The sequence below is a fragment of the Microcaecilia unicolor genome, chromosome 11, assembly GCF_901765095.1.
Source record: "Microcaecilia unicolor chromosome 11, aMicUni1.1, whole genome shotgun sequence".
NCBI classification, from domain to species: domain Eukaryota; kingdom Metazoa; phylum Chordata; class Amphibia; order Gymnophiona; family Siphonopidae; genus Microcaecilia; species Microcaecilia unicolor.
Window position 1 is genome coordinate 79,802,663 of NC_044041.1, and position 15,292 is coordinate 79,817,954.

At 41.6% G+C, this 15,292-nt stretch overlaps 1 protein-coding gene across 11 annotated transcripts in view; it reads left to right on the forward strand.

The window, feature by feature from the left end:
- The window catches only part of TCF3 (transcription factor 3), a 196,439-nt gene extending 181,576 nt beyond the window's left edge, over window positions 1-14,863 (forward strand). For 7 of the 11 annotated variants that reach the window (XM_030217652.1, XM_030217657.1, XM_030217660.1 and 4 more), the window contains 4 exons: window positions 588-738; window positions 1,935-2,176; window positions 10,828-10,973; window positions 11,436-14,863. In XM_030217652.1, the coding sequence (XP_030073512.1) occupies window positions 588-738; window positions 1,935-2,176; window positions 10,828-10,970 (536 nt within the window). In that variant the 3' untranslated portion in view covers window positions 10,971-10,973; window positions 11,436-14,863. Of the gene's footprint in view, window positions 1-587; window positions 739-1,934; window positions 2,185-9,684; window positions 9,912-10,827; window positions 10,974-11,435 lie in introns of those variants that run through there. The other 4 variants (XM_030217658.1, XM_030217662.1, XM_030217659.1 and 1 more) reach the window with 3 other exon arrangements.
- The last annotated feature ends 429 nt before the right edge of the window (window positions 14,864-15,292 follow it).

The window sequence follows — 15,292 nt, forward strand, 5'->3', positions numbered from 1 at the left end:
CGAGGGTCCGGGAACACAGCACTGAGCTCTGCTGAGCTGCCGACATCGCCCTTCCTTCTTCTTCTCTGCCTCTGTCCCGCCCTCGACGACGTTACGTCACACGAGGGCGGGACAGGCAGAGAAGAAGAACGAAAGCCGACGTCGGCAGCTCAGCAGAGCTCAGTGCTGCGTTCTCGGACCCTCGCTGTTTCAATAGCGGAGCGAGGGCCCGGCCGGGTGGAAGGTGGGTGGTGACGGCTCGGTGGGGGGGGGGGGGGGGCGCGAACTTGGAGGGGGAGGGGCAGCGGCGAACTCGGCAGTGGGGGCGGGCCTTTCAACCCCCCTTCCTATAATAGCCCATTTTTACGGGCTCAAAGTCTAGTATCTAATATTAAACTGTAAGTGTGTGAACTGCCCCCCCCCCCCCAAAAAAAAAAAAAATTTTTTTTTTTAAATGAAACCCCATGCTGTTTTGTAACTGACCCTTGCAGACTGGCTGTGTAGTGGGATGAAAAAGTGTCAGTGCTGCAGCTTCCCATGAAATAGCATGGGATTTTGTTTTGGGTGGTATGTTTTGGTGCCATTTTAATAATTTGTGGGCCTTGCAGGGTTGGGAAGAACAAGTATTTCTTCAGGAGATGTGGAGATAAAGCGGGAAGACAAGGAGGATGAGGAGAACACGTTGGTCAGCGACCATTCAGATGATGAAAAGAAAGAATTGAAGCCTCCTCGGAACAGGACCAGATGCTCCTTGAACAGGTCTCTCCCTCCTATTATTTTGGGTGGGGAAGGAAAGTCTGCCTGCCATTTCTGCAGGATTGGTAGCATGGGTGACAGCTAGTCATGTCCTCATCACATATTCTCAGCCCATCACCTGTTGGGTGCTGTAAGAATGTGACACATTGAGATGCCAGAGTTTTAAGATGAGGTAACCTTCAAATAATCTTGTTATAGTGCTGCTATTTGCACTGAAGGAGTATTTGATTGTGCAGGTTGTTCTGGAGATGTGGAATTGGGCTAGAAAGACCATATTTGATTTGCCAACATAAGGGGTGAGGTGGAGAGGACATGCTGTGCTTTAATAAAAATCTTTTGGATCATAAAGGTTCTGGTAGAAGAGGGAGGAGGGCTTGTCCTTAATATGTCATCTTGAGTGCTGCATCTTTTTACCATTTAATTTGGTTGTGACTCAGTGTACAAAAACATTTTAATAATTGGCATTTGGGTCAGGTCTGACCACGGATGCCTTCTTCCAATGGGGACACTATGGCATAGAATTTGGAGATAGAAATATAGAACATGACATGATGGCAGATAAAGGCCAAGTAGCTATCCGGTCTGTTCATCTATATTGTCCATTATCTCCTCTCTCTGAGATCCCACATGCTTGCCCTATGCTTTCATGAATACATCTTGCAAATTCCTCTTTCTGTAGAATATTGTCTTGCATACGAAGTTGGAATGGAAGAAGCCCCACCAACTTTGCAAATTTGGGTCACATAACCGTGCACAGCGGTGATAAGTCCTGGCTTAGACAAGTCTAAATTTGATAACTGATGCTAAGTGTTAATGTTTACTGCCAAGTGCCTGTAAGTTTGGTCTTGCTGTACTTTATGAAAGGGGATAATTTCTCCTATATGCTCATTCCTTTGTCCTAATTCAAACATACTAGTCTCAAATCCAGTCTGGCTGAATGTATTTGGGCGCAGCATTGTGCACCAAAAGGATCAGAGGTGGGTAGTATTTGCTAGATGGTTTGGGGCTACAGATTACTTTTCTTTCTTTATTGCACAACATTCATGCTACAGTTTTTTGGGATTTTTTTTCCCTCCTCACATTTTTCAAATCTGGTATTCTATTTGTGCTTGCTGAAAAAACAATACTATTTTGAGTTGATGGTGCTTAAAAGTGCAGTTGAGGACTATCCCTCTCTAATTCTTATTTTAAATCATTAGTCAAGATGAGGATGAGGATGAGGACGATCTTCTTCCCCCAGAGCAAAAAGCAGAAAGAGAAAAAGAGAGGAGGGTCGCCAATAATGCCCGCGAGCGTCTCCGGGTTCGTGACATCAACGAGGCCTTTAAAGAGCTCGGACGCATGTGCCAACTCCACCTTAACAGCGAAAAGCCACAGACCAAACTGCTAATACTACATCAGGCTGTATCAGTCATACTAAACCTGGAGCAACAAGTTCGAGGTCAGTGAGGGGCACGGAGTGGCGATTTATGTATCGGATCGGCACGGGGGCTGTCTGTCCACCCTGCATAACAGACAGTATGCCTTAGTGGCTAATGCTGTCTTTAATTTTCCTCTTACCCCCCTTCCTGCTTTGAAATCTTAAACCTTACCAGTTTCTTTTGCTTCCCCGCTATTTGTTTTATAGCATCTGCATGTATCGCATGGTGTCAGCTTGTAAGTGCACACTGCCATGTTTGCAGCACTGGGATTTGGGGGAGGAGTGTGTGCACCAGCATACAAGGTGTTTTGATCAGTGACTGTCCTTTGAGGAGGGGGGGGGGGGGGTGATTTTGATGTATTTCCTAAATTGGTAATGTTTAGGCTGCCATAACCAAAACACACTCGGCCAGCAAGATACTCAGGTTAAAGAACAGACAAAGGTGAGGTAGATGGAAACTTGCAAGGGGTGGCAGGGTGAAGTGGCTAGCTTTTGGACATGCCTTGAGTAAAGAACAGTGTTGGAATTCTTCGGGTTTGCAGAGCTCTGCATTTGAACTAGTGAACCCCCTCTTCATGTTTTGCTAAAAGGCAGGCTGGGGGAATCTTCTGCCACTTGACTGTTAATAGACTGCTTTTAATATAAATCCTATTACCATTTCACATACTGTCACTAAAAAATGGAATCGCCTTGTCAGAAGATCTGCTTTAAAGAATAAGCCCCAAACTAGTTTCTCCACAGGGTTAATGGAGTTTGCTTTCCAGTATGTGCCTAGGTGGATCAGGAGAAAAGGTACCCATTCCACCACTTTGCTCTCTTGATGTCTTCTGAAAATCCCACGTGACTCAGATTTTTAAAAAAGCACATTTGCTAAATAGCATTTGTAGAAGCATGTACATGAAAAATGTTGATTCCCCCCCCCCCCCCCCCAAACACACACAAAATAGCTTTTTCCTGATTCTCATAGATATCCTGACCTGTAAAATTTCCATGTGAATTTGGTGCTGAAGGGGAGGTAAAATGGGGGAGGGGGGAGTTGACAGGATGACTGCATTTATGGAATTTGTGGATATGGGAAACAAATACACATCAGACTCTTCTTGGTCTTCCCCCTTCCCCCACCCAATGTGCCTTGTCAGTAGGATGTAGTAGTTTAGTGAGGGAGGGATGGACAGATCTATATATACACCACATGTGCAGACCTGCCAAGTTCCTGCTTTTGCAGGTCTTCATCTGCCATGAAGCCAGGATCTCCTGAGTGGCCTCCCTGTCCAGCAGCAGTAGGAAATGCCTTCATAAAGCACCATCTCATGCTGCTGCTAATCCCACGGCAGCAGGAGATGACGTTTTATGAAGGCATTTCCTGCTGCCGCTGGATGAGGAGACAACTCCACGAATTAGCTGTTCTGGGGTGGACCAATGGATCAGGATGGGTGGGGAGGGGTTGTGCTAGGGGTGGACCCTTTATCTCCTGCTGAGTAGGTCAGCCTCTTTGGCAGCTCTGTATGTGTCCCTACCTTATTGAAAGTAGACCAGACATTAACATTGCAATGTGTATGTGTGCACGCATGAATATACACATCAAGCCTTGTTCAGAATTCAGCTGTTGCTCACATCACCACAGTTTTGTAAGAGAATTCATGTTATATCATCTGGTTTAAAACTGCCTATTGTAGTCTGATTTGGTGAAGTCGTAGCTTTCTTAACTAGATGCCATGTAACTGATTGGTATCACCTATGCACAAATCTATAATATATTTTTAATTGAATTTTTTAAAAATTAGTTTGCACATGAGATGGAGGCACACAAATTATATAAGTAGATGATGGCTGAGTCTGATGTTCCCAAACATTAAATCTGATCATATATCCTTCTGGAAGGGCAGCATGGGCAGATGAGGCAGCTATGCCTTAGAACAGGGGTGGGCAGCTACTGTCCTCAAGGGCCACAACCCAGTAGGGTTTTCAGGATTTCCACAATGCATACACATTAGACTAATTTACATGTACTGATTCCATTGTATGCAAATAGATCATATGCATATTCATTGTGGAAATCTTGAAAACCCAACTGGGTTGTAGTTGGACTGTGGTTGCCCACCCCTGCCTTAGATAATCCAAATATTGAGTCATTAGCTGTATTGGGGAGGAAAGATGTGTTTTAAAATTGGCCTAGTTATTTTGCAGCACAGTTTAGGTTAGAAGCTTAGTTCAGCAAAAATTTGTCTTATTGGGATGCAAGAGGTGTGAAGGTATTATCCTAATCCCTATTTTAGCCGAAAACATATTCACCTTGTTGCTTTTACTGTGTGCAGTGCATGCATTTCCATGTCTCTCATTGATGTTTTCCTTTGTTTTATTTTTATGTATTATGCAAAAACATCTTTTGCAAATTAATCCTTTCTTTCCGCAGTGGCTTTCTCAAAGTGGAGTTTACAGATTTCTGGTCTCTGCTTGGCTCATCTTGTGCTTCTGTATGCTGTTTGGCTATTTAAATTATTTTTCTTCTGTTTGTACACTCTCTTTAAAAGCATTGTATAATATTTTTCTGTTCCTCTGGTGCTCTATTTTTCTATTTTCGCCTTTGATCTCCTACAGACAGTCCCCAAGCCGTGACCTCTCAGTGGTCCCACACTCTCTACCTTGTACTTGCTGTCATCGGATATACAGTGAGGAAAAGGGATAAATGGGAGGGAGGACAGAGTTGGCATTATGGTCACTTTGGTCTCCTGCGCTTGTCCTTCAAAAGAAATACATATTTATATAAAATCTCAAAAGTGTTGTACGTGCACTTGATGCGAAACAATGAGAAGTGAAGTTTAATGCGCTTAAATCATCAATAATACATTTTAATCATTTATTTGAGATACAGCCTTTCAGAAGTTACAGCAGTTTTGGCTTTCATGATCTTACATGGATATACTGAAATGTCCGTCTCATTTCATGCACAAATTGCACATATGACACTTTTGCTTTCAGGCAATGATACAGAAATTCTTTCTGAAATGTGGCAAGTCAGTTTCCATCTTGCTGCCTTAATCAAGAGTCCTGAAGCTTATAGAAAGAGTTGGGAGATAGATTAGATTACATTTGAAACTTTGGAGGAAGGATTGGTGTTTGGTTGTCTGTGCAGGTTGAAGTCTAGTATGTGTAGAGCACTGGCCATGTAGTAGACTTTGTAGAAGTACATGTATCATCGGTTATAATCAAGGTGAGCTTGAGAAGATGGCTACTGACTTCAGTGATGAGCCATAAACTGCTACAAGCAAGAGCCAGAACTAGGTCTTTGAACATGTAGAGGAAAACATCAGTGTTCCAGGAGCTTTGACTTTCTCTGTAATTTTCGAATTAGGTTTAGTGTGTGTGGTTGGATTTTAGAACTATCATATCAAGACATATATTTCATTAGAGATCTCCGGTGTAGCAGAACCATGAAGCTCACTACACTAGTTGAGAACTTCAGGTGGCCAGGACAAATATCAGCCTGGGTCTACATTTTGTGCCTATTTCAAAACTTTACCTCTAGGTCAGAAAGTTAAGTAAAGGTGAAGCCCTTTTTCCAAAGCTCTTCAGGAAGAGAAGAAATTGATCAGGTTTGGAATCTTGACTGCTCTGATAAAGGACAAAAACTTATCATCCCAGAATGTATCGATGGGCTCTTTTGGTAAACGGTTTATCAATACTCGCAGAAAATCACTTGAAATCCTTGAGAGACCCCACGTGGAGTTTTTAAAAACATGTAGATTGAGGCACATTATTTAGCTTAAGAAATGTACCATCCTTAGTGTGGTCATTGTTTGATGTGCTACTACTTTTGATAGTTGAAGTGGTGACTAGTTGGAAGCTTTGCCATTATATGAAACTGGGGGGGGGGGGGGGGGTTGCTATTAAACACCAAAGTAAAAGGAAATAGGGTTGTGAACTGATATGGGTGTACTGTATGTAAAATACAGTAGATACCCTTTGAATATGAAGAGCTGACACAGGAAGAGATTCTTCATCTGTTCTAGCTTGCTAGAGCTTACCATCATTCCTCCTCGTCCCAGCTATTTTTCAAGGAAAATGTAGCAGTCAAAGCATTGAGCACACTTTAGTATGAATGTAGAATAACACCAGCTTCTGGGTATATGAGGAACTAGGAAAAGGCAGTTGGTATATTGCCCATGCTTTCTCATAGCAGGAGCCATGATAAAACCATATCAATTCTTCAGGACCTTGAAAGGCGGCTTGATATTCCTTCTACCACTTGACAACCAAAGCAAGTACAGGCAAGATGGCAAACTGTGGGCCTTATGAGATTTTTGCTCTGTGAGGAGAAGGTCGTCCCCCTGTGCTCAGTGTATGGAGAGGCAGCAACCTTCTGTGTTTCAAGAACATCTCTGCATTGAAATTTTTGCCTGAGGAGGGGACAAGAAGAAGGGTGTGTTATTGTTTGTGTTAGCAACTGTCCATTTGATACAAATGTCATCCATTCAAGTGAAAAATGGTCTGAGGCCCCTCAGAGCATTCCTTATTTTTTTTCATGCCTTCACTTTCAAAAGAAGGAAGGGAGACATGAGTGCTGTATTTGAGAGGTGATTCCTTGTTCAAAAGAAAATACTAGTTGGTGTGCCTCGGTCATCACACAAAGTAATGGTATTTACTGCTGAAAACATAAAGAGCTGTGGAGGGGCATTTTCAATAAAACGCATTGGATGTTTTTAGCAAAATGTCCATAATCGGACTTAGATGATTATGGACATTTTGCTAAAAATATCCAATAACTGAATAGTGAACGTAGCCATTTTTTAAGCTGAAAGTCTTATCTTTTTTGGTTTGAAAATTGCCTTTTTCTAGAAGTGTTAATGCTCGGTGCAAACTAGCCATTGAGATGTCTGGAGTCCATCCTTCTTAGTAGACTGGCCACACAGTCATCCCAGCAGAGCAGTGGGGCAGTCTAGGAGACACTGCATTGCACTTCACATAAAAGGTCCGTGGTACACCTCTCGCCATAACCCTATTATATTGCATGATGAGCCCTCCAGGAACAGAGAAAAACTACTGTACCTCACTGTGCACTACTACAATAGCCCTCAAGCTTGCAGGTGTCACCTATATAGTAGGTATTTAATGTTTTTTTGGAGGGCTTACACTTTCCACCACAAGTGTACCAGGTAGAGTGGGATATGGGACTGGGTTTCCTTTACATTCCACTGTACCGACCACTAAGCTACTCCTGGGACCTGCCTGCTGCTCTAAGAATGCCCATTGTATCTGAAGCTGTCATAGAGCTTGGTATGTACTGTCACTGTCTCATCTTTAGAGGGTGATAGGGGGTCTGACCACTGGGGGACTAAGGGGGGGGGGGGGGCTTATGCCTTAATCTTTCCATCCCTCCAGCAGTTATTTAGGGCACCTTTTGGTCACTTATTCATAATTGAAACAGGTCTAGCCAAAAAGTCTTAATTTTGGCCCTAGACGTTTTCATTTTGTTTCATTATTGCAGAGAGTCTATCTTTTAGTGCCACCCAGGTCGTACCCAAAACACGACCCCTCATAATTTGGACAAACTGCAGAAAAATGGCTAAAAATGGAGTGTCGATGTTTTGAGAGAAAAATGTCCATCTACCATCTTATGTTTTTTGGACTTGTTTTTTTTTTCTTTTTTTTTGAAAATAAGCCCTTTAATCTTCCTATACAACTTTAAAAAAAATCCTGCATGGATTGACAAGAGCTCTTGACCTGCATAAAGATGGCAGGCTCTTGGGAGAATTACAGGTCCATTTCAGTTTAAAGTGACTAGCTGAAAATGAGCAGTGAGCGGTCTCTAGCACCTTTTCCTCCTGGACATTGGTTAGTGAAATGAGGGAGTACAGGGGGTCTGTTATGGTAGTAAGCTTAATTGTGCACTTTTGCACCTGTAATGATCACCTTTTGCTTTACCACAGCTTTCCTGGGGTTAGTGGTATTGGCCGCGAGTTTCAGAAAAAGAAGTATGTAGAGGCGCTGTTGGAACGAATGAGTCAAACCTACTGTGCATGATGCTGGTTGACTTCCTTGACAAGAGCTCCAATAGATACCCAATGGCCTGCATTAATACCAGCAAAATACAGGGGATCTTGGGATATATTTAATCGGAGGCCCACTTTATTTCCTAGTTAAGGTCTTAGTGTAAAAGGGCAATCTCCTTTACTGCCCCGCCCCCCCCCCCCCCCCCCCCAATATCATAACCCCCAGCAGCCTCACCTTCCTCCAGTAAAGAGTGTTAACTTGTCTACCCTTCTACTAAAGTGAAGTTAGGACTTGATTTTGACTAGTAGACCACCTAACACTTGGACATAATTCTAATAGTGAGAGAGGGGCAGGGTGATGAAGGTGATCTAAAATGTAATCTTGTCTAGAGTTGCACACACACACAGTGAGAGTGTAAAATTGTGCATGCTGGGCACCTTATTTCCAGACAAAAAAAAAAAACAGCAGCATGGGCCTTTAAAAATGGAACACAGTTCTTTAATGAATGAGCCTTGACAAAAAGACCCGACACGGGCTGTGTTTCGGTGACTAGCACCTGCGTCAGGGGTCAGTGATGACGTAGAAAACTTGGGGAATAACTCGAATATATTCCTCTAATATATTATTCCCCCAAGGCTCATATAGTAAAAGCTACAAAGCAACAAGGCACTTTCACTTTCTGTATCCAAACGGACTTTAGTTTGTACTTCGTTCCCTCTCTTTTGTTATACACCTTATTTCCAGGGCATACACTAGCCTAGGATCCTGACGGATCTCTGTAGTTTAAGAATATATCGAAGTGCCCTTGACTCTATTTATTTAGATTTTGCTCACACCTTTTTCAGTAGTAGTTCAAGGTGAGTTACATTCAGGTACACTGGATATTTCTCTGTCCCAGGAGGGCTCACAATCTAAGTTTGTACCTGAGGCAATGGAGGGTTAAGTGACTTGCCCAAGATCACAAGGAGCAGCAGCGGGATTTGAACCGGCCACCTCTGGATTGCAAGACCAGTGCTCTAACCACTAGGCCACTCCTCCACTCATTCAAGATAAGTTCAAAAAAACGTACCCTGATAGTTTTTGACCAATGAACCACTTTGTATTGCCACCTGCTGGCTTTATACACTGTGAAATGAGCAGTCTTGTTATGTTGTGAGAAAATTACATGTAAAACTACTAAGACTAAATTATTAGTCCATGTAAGGTATGCACACAACTCTGATGCAATAGCATATATGTAGATAGTGTCATTTTTAGCAGCACTCATTTCATTGCAGAGATGTTAAAAAATGGTCTCTCGGATGCATCTGTTATCTTGGAATCCAAAAATTGGGAGGGGGAAAGGGAGCTTCCTGAAAGTGAAGTTCAGAATTCTCCCATCATTTGGTTGTTGTCAGACTTTGTAGGGCCCAAGTTTCAGTTCAAGCCATGGTCATTCTTGGCACCACCAGCAGAAACTGCTTGAGCTTCCCCTCCTCCTCTTTTCCCAATCATACCCTCCTCCCCCTAACTTAACCCCTGTGGTGCTGTAAACCCAGCAGTACCGACGAGACCCTCTCGCTGGAAGACAAAGATCTGAGGGACCGGGAGAGGAGAACGGCCAATAACGCCAGGGAAAGGGTGCGTGTGCGGGACATAAATGAGGCCTTTAAAGAACTGGGACGCATGTGTCAGATGCACTTAAAAACGGACAAAGCACAGACCAAACTGATCATCCTGCAACAAGCCGTGCAGATCATTATGGGCCTGGAACAGCAAGTACGAGGTATGGTTCATCATGGTGTAAGCCAGATGTTTGGGATCTTTTGCTTCAGGAGCTGGAGAATTAGGTGGTGTAGTTGTTACATGAAGTTAAATGCTTAACGTTTTAAGCTCAGCCTTGCCACTAGTCTGTCTGACCCTGGACAAGTCTCTTGCTGCCCTAAGCCTCCATTTGCTTGTTTCTGATCAATTTTGGGTAGATGATCATTCTCCTTCCTATTTCACAGGTTGGTTTGTGGTGTCCATAAAACTTTAGATTAGTTGGTGGACCTGCATTTTGGAGGCAGCTGTGTTTCTAACATGGCGTGTTTAATAATTTAAAAATATGAGCTAGAAAACTGTTTTTAAGGTGAAATTTGTAACTCTGCCTCCATAATTTATTTGAATGTCTTCCAGAAGCAGCCTAATCTCTGAAGATAAACTTGGTATCTATTGATAGTACTAAAACACAAAAAAACCACACACACACACACACACACACACACAAAAACAAAACCTAGCTAGTCATCTTCTGCTAGCACCTACTGCCCTGTAACAGGAGTCAGTAGAAAAGTGGTATACAAAGATGGAGCCAAACACAAATGCAAGCTTGTTCAAATAGTCATTTATGAGTTCGGGGGGGGGGGGGGGGGGGCTGTTAAATGTGGAATTTGTTAAAGCTATATTCTATATATTCTATATTGGATATGTTTTACATGATGGGACTTTCATTTTACTAATAACTTGCTCTAAATGAAGATATGGAAATGTGGAATGAAGCATGCTGTGTTGAGTAGTCAATCTTAAATGTTTGTTAGGCTTCTTTCCTCATGCTGTTTGCCACCTTGACTTTCTAACGCATGTTTCATGCAGCTGCTGGCTGCATTTTAAGGTTTGTTTTTTTTCTTTTGTTCTTGCATTCTTGCTGGTTCTCTGTGTAGAGCGGAATTTAAATCCTAAAGCTGCCTGCTTGAAGCGACGGGAAGAGGAGAAAGTCTCTGGGGTGGTAGGAGATCCACAAATGGCTCTGTCTGCTTCCCATCCTGGCTTAGGAGATGGCCACAACCCAGTGGGACACATGTGAAAGGTATTGCTTCTGCCACTGTCCAAGAGGCACAAGACCTGCATGATTACTTGACGCATCAGGGCCCTGAAGTCAGTTTCACTCCATCAGTGCATTCCTCCCCCTCAGCTTCCTAGAGAGCCTTGTTCCCAGACCACCTTGTTACGTGCAGACTGTTCTTTAGCAATTCATTTATTACCAAAGTCTTTCCTTACACTAACAAATTTGAAAATGGAGTGTTGGTGCTGGTCAGTCAGAAGGTACTGTTCACCAACACCTACCAACTCTTACAATCCTGTCTAGTATCTCACAGATGTGGCAATATGAAAGCGAGATGAAAAAATTAGAACCTTGACAATGTTGTAGGTAATACTGTTAGAATTTTTTTTTTAGTTCAAAGATTCTACTCCTCCATTTCTACTCCAGGTATGAACAGTTGTCACAGTTCTTACATCCTGTTTTCTGTGTTACTGGTTTTCCCTCTAGGTCACTGGATTTATCGAACATCCTGAGACCAGTAGGAAGATGTGTATGTGGTCTCCAAGCTACCCTCCCCAACCAACCCCAGGAGCATACTCTACTTGTACTGATACTGACGCACGTGAAGTGACTGGTATATGCTGTAAGAAGCATAAAATAAACACTTTGTCAAAAAAAAATGCCTTAAGTATGGAACAGTCGATACATTTCACTGTTAACAAGAAGCGTTGTATTGCATTGACTTGTTCACAAGCCGCCAGCAGCAAATTGTGCCTATGCTTAATTTTTTTCTTTCATTTTTTTAAAGAAAAAAAAAAAACAAAACAAAAAAAAAAAAAGAAAAATGCATATTAGTAATTTTTTTATGTAGAATAAAAATAGCAATGCTTTTTTTTTTTTTTTTTAGCTTATTTTGTGTATGTTTTGTAAACAGATTTCTTTTGTATAAAGTCTTGTGCCCCATTTGTGGTGGTTTCCTCCTGCTTTTTCTCTATAGTTAAATGTTACCTTTTTTTTTTTTTTTTTTTAAAGGATGAACCAGAATATTAAAATGTTTTAAGGCTAAAAAAAAGACTGGATATTATATATGAAAAAGGGTGATTCTGCTCTTAAAGCCCTAGTGCATGTGGATGTAGCTAGCTAGGTTGTTCTAGCTTCTACCTTCCATACCTTGCCTGTGCACAATTTATCTGTTTTTCTTTGCTTTAGGTCTTCTTGTGTGGGAAATATCACTAGGTTAATGGATTTTTTTTGTTTGTTTTAACCTTAAGTGGTATGGCAGCTTATACCTTGAGTGGTTTTTGCAGGTTTTCAAATGAGATTCCTTGGATCCCACCCATGTTCTTTCAGGGAAGGACCCTCAGCAACATGTCGGGGTGTGTTCACAAAGCTCCAGTAGCCCATAAGCATATTCTGTTCCCTCCTGGTTTCTTGGTGCATGCAGTCTACTGTGATAGGTACCAGGCAAGAGGGTAACATGGGCATGTGAACTGATAAAAAAAAACAATTTCATCTGAGCAGGACACAATTGACTAAAATGGAGAAAAACTGAGAAGACATGTGGGCAGCCCAGAAATGCAATAGTCCCTTCTCAGAAGCATTTAAACAAATGAGGCCGAACAAAGAATATGGAGCAAAGACACAAAGAGAGAGGGGTAAAACACAGAACAAAACTAGAGAAAGTGACTTAAAAAAATCAGGCGAGAGCAGGCTCATATAAAGTTAAATGTGCCAAAATGGCCATAGTAGGTCAGGATGTGGAGCTGGTGGAATAATTCCTGTGCCAAGTGACTCTTGAAGTCCGAGGACATTGTTTAAAGAGGGTTGACAAGACCTAATGACTTGTCTGAGATCATACACCCCTCCCCATTTGCTGGCAAGATACATCACTGCCATTGTACAATTGATATTCAGTGTGTGTACATATATGACACATTCTGGAACTTGCCCTTAATAGAGAATTGCACAGACAGTTCATGGAGAGGCTATTTGACTGGTTTTATTGTCTCTGCAGTTGTTGCATTCAAGTTTGATATAATGCCTTATTTTTTTGTGCAGACTACCAGGAATTCCTAGCTTGCTTTTTACAGATATGCAGAGGACCAGGCTCCATGTCAACTGTAGCAAATGGTTGCTTTAGTTGTGGTGAAAGCAAAGACTTGTACACGTGTCTCTTACTAACATGTCCTTTTTAGCTGAAGAAGTTTGACCGTTTGCAGGATGTAAAACCAAGAGTGGACAGCAGAGAAATTTTAAAATTTATTAAAATGATGATTAAAATGGATATAGCGAGTAAGAGGTAGAAAATGTTCAGCAAGAGATCTTTGCACTTGCACGTGAGACCTCTTGGATGTGCATGCCTCTTGGGTGGCTAGGGCCTTCCCATTCATTTCTGGTGCTCTCTCCTTTAGAAGGTAATCTCAGAACATAAAGTAGTACAACATGGCATAAATACACTTCAAAATGCTTAAGGAAAGTTGAGGGCTGCTTTGATGCCAGATAGGAATGTGTATGTGTATATATTATACACTATAGGATGTCAATAAAACCTCAGCATTTGTATTTTGAAGGTGCGGAGGAGGGGAAGGTGTTTTCTTTTTGAGTAATGCCTTCAGAGTTATGATTTGCTTTGGTTTTGCAGTCCAGTCTGTATATAATAAATGTATGCACATGGGTCTGTTAGCCTGGTGGATTGAGTCTCTTGCATCATCCTATCAGTTTACCATATGCATTGTGGATACAGCATGGTTACCATGGTAGTCCACTTGAATTCTCTGATTATAGAAGTCAACAAACAAGTTGTGTTCAGTCCAATAAAATGTTGTTGCTTATATTTGATTAGCCTTTTGAGTCTCACTGACCTGGAATATATAAAAGCCTAAACACTTTTCCTACTCAAAAAAAAAAAAAAAACCCAGTAGGATACACAAAATGTAATCTGATTTTGTTTTCCTGTATGCATTGCAAATTTGATTATGATGAAAGGGTCTCCACCACAACCCCCTCACCCCCCCCCCCCCAAAAAAAAAAACAGCCTAACCAACAGAAGATCTGCTTGGTTTGTTAATTTCAGCTTTAATTATGAAACGTAGATTGTGTTCTGATGTGTTACTAGTATACATTCCTTAAGACTTAACTAAAATTTACTCCCACACGCCAACACGGAAAAGGGCTTAGTATCACTGACCTGAGATGAGGTAAGCTAGATGTTGGACATGGGACGTAACTTTAGGTGTATTGTCTCACTATGCCCATCTCTTATGGCTTTTACAGACAGAACTAGGAAGACACACTCAGGGACTGGTAAATATTAAAGGGACACTCAGGGCTGGTAAATAGCAATTTAAATTCCGAGCAAATCTCACTGTTAATTGCTTATATTTTATAATGGAAGTGCATATTTGTGTGTGTGTATCTACACACCTGCTTGGATTTAAAGTGGATAAAGGTAATCTGTGTATAGCTGGGAGCCTTATTTTTTTTTTCTTCCATGGCTTAGTAATGTAAATATTGGCAATAGGTTTTAAAATAGATCTCTAGGACTTGGTATGCAATGTGAGCACCAGTCTTGCAGACTTTAACTTCCTTTGTGCCTAAGAAGGTTGCAATAGTGCTGTTAACTTTCAGTATGCAGCTGGCACCCCTGTACAGGTTTTTCATTTTTACTGATTACAGTTTTGAAATTATTCTACCTCTGACTTTGGGCAAGTTGTTAAAACTCCCTTTCCCATCATTTGTGGCTTTAGTTCAGTTTATCCACAGTTGCTAGGTGGGTATCCTTTCTCTCTCCTGTGGAGGCTCCTGGACTGGCTTTATTTAGGAACTTGGTTACCGAATTAACTGTTATGCAAAGAGTTGGTGGAACCTTTTTTAGCCCATTCAGGATGTTCACAAGGCTCACTAGTCACCATATATATATATATATATATATATTTTTTTTTTTTTTTTGGGGGGGGGGGGGCAAGATGAGCAAAAATAATTAGGAATTAAGAAAAATGTGAGAACAAAGAATATCAGAAGGCCTCTGCATTACTCCATGGTGAGATCTCACCTTAAATATTGTTTACAGTTGCTGTATCGGAAACATATGGTGGAACTGGAAAAAGAAATAAAAATAAAAAAGGTGGGAATATGAGCCAGGCTATCCAAAAACTGGATCCAAACTAGAGTATTAAAATAACACCGTTTTTAATAATTTCCAAACAGAGAGGTGACTAAAATTATTAAGGGGGGTAGAATGACTCAAAGAAAGGCTAAAGAAAGATTAGGACTCTTCTACTTGGAGAAGAGAGCTGAGGGGAGACTAGTGGAGTGGCATGGGTAAATGCGAATACATTCAGAAAGTACTAGCCTAGGGTGTTCTC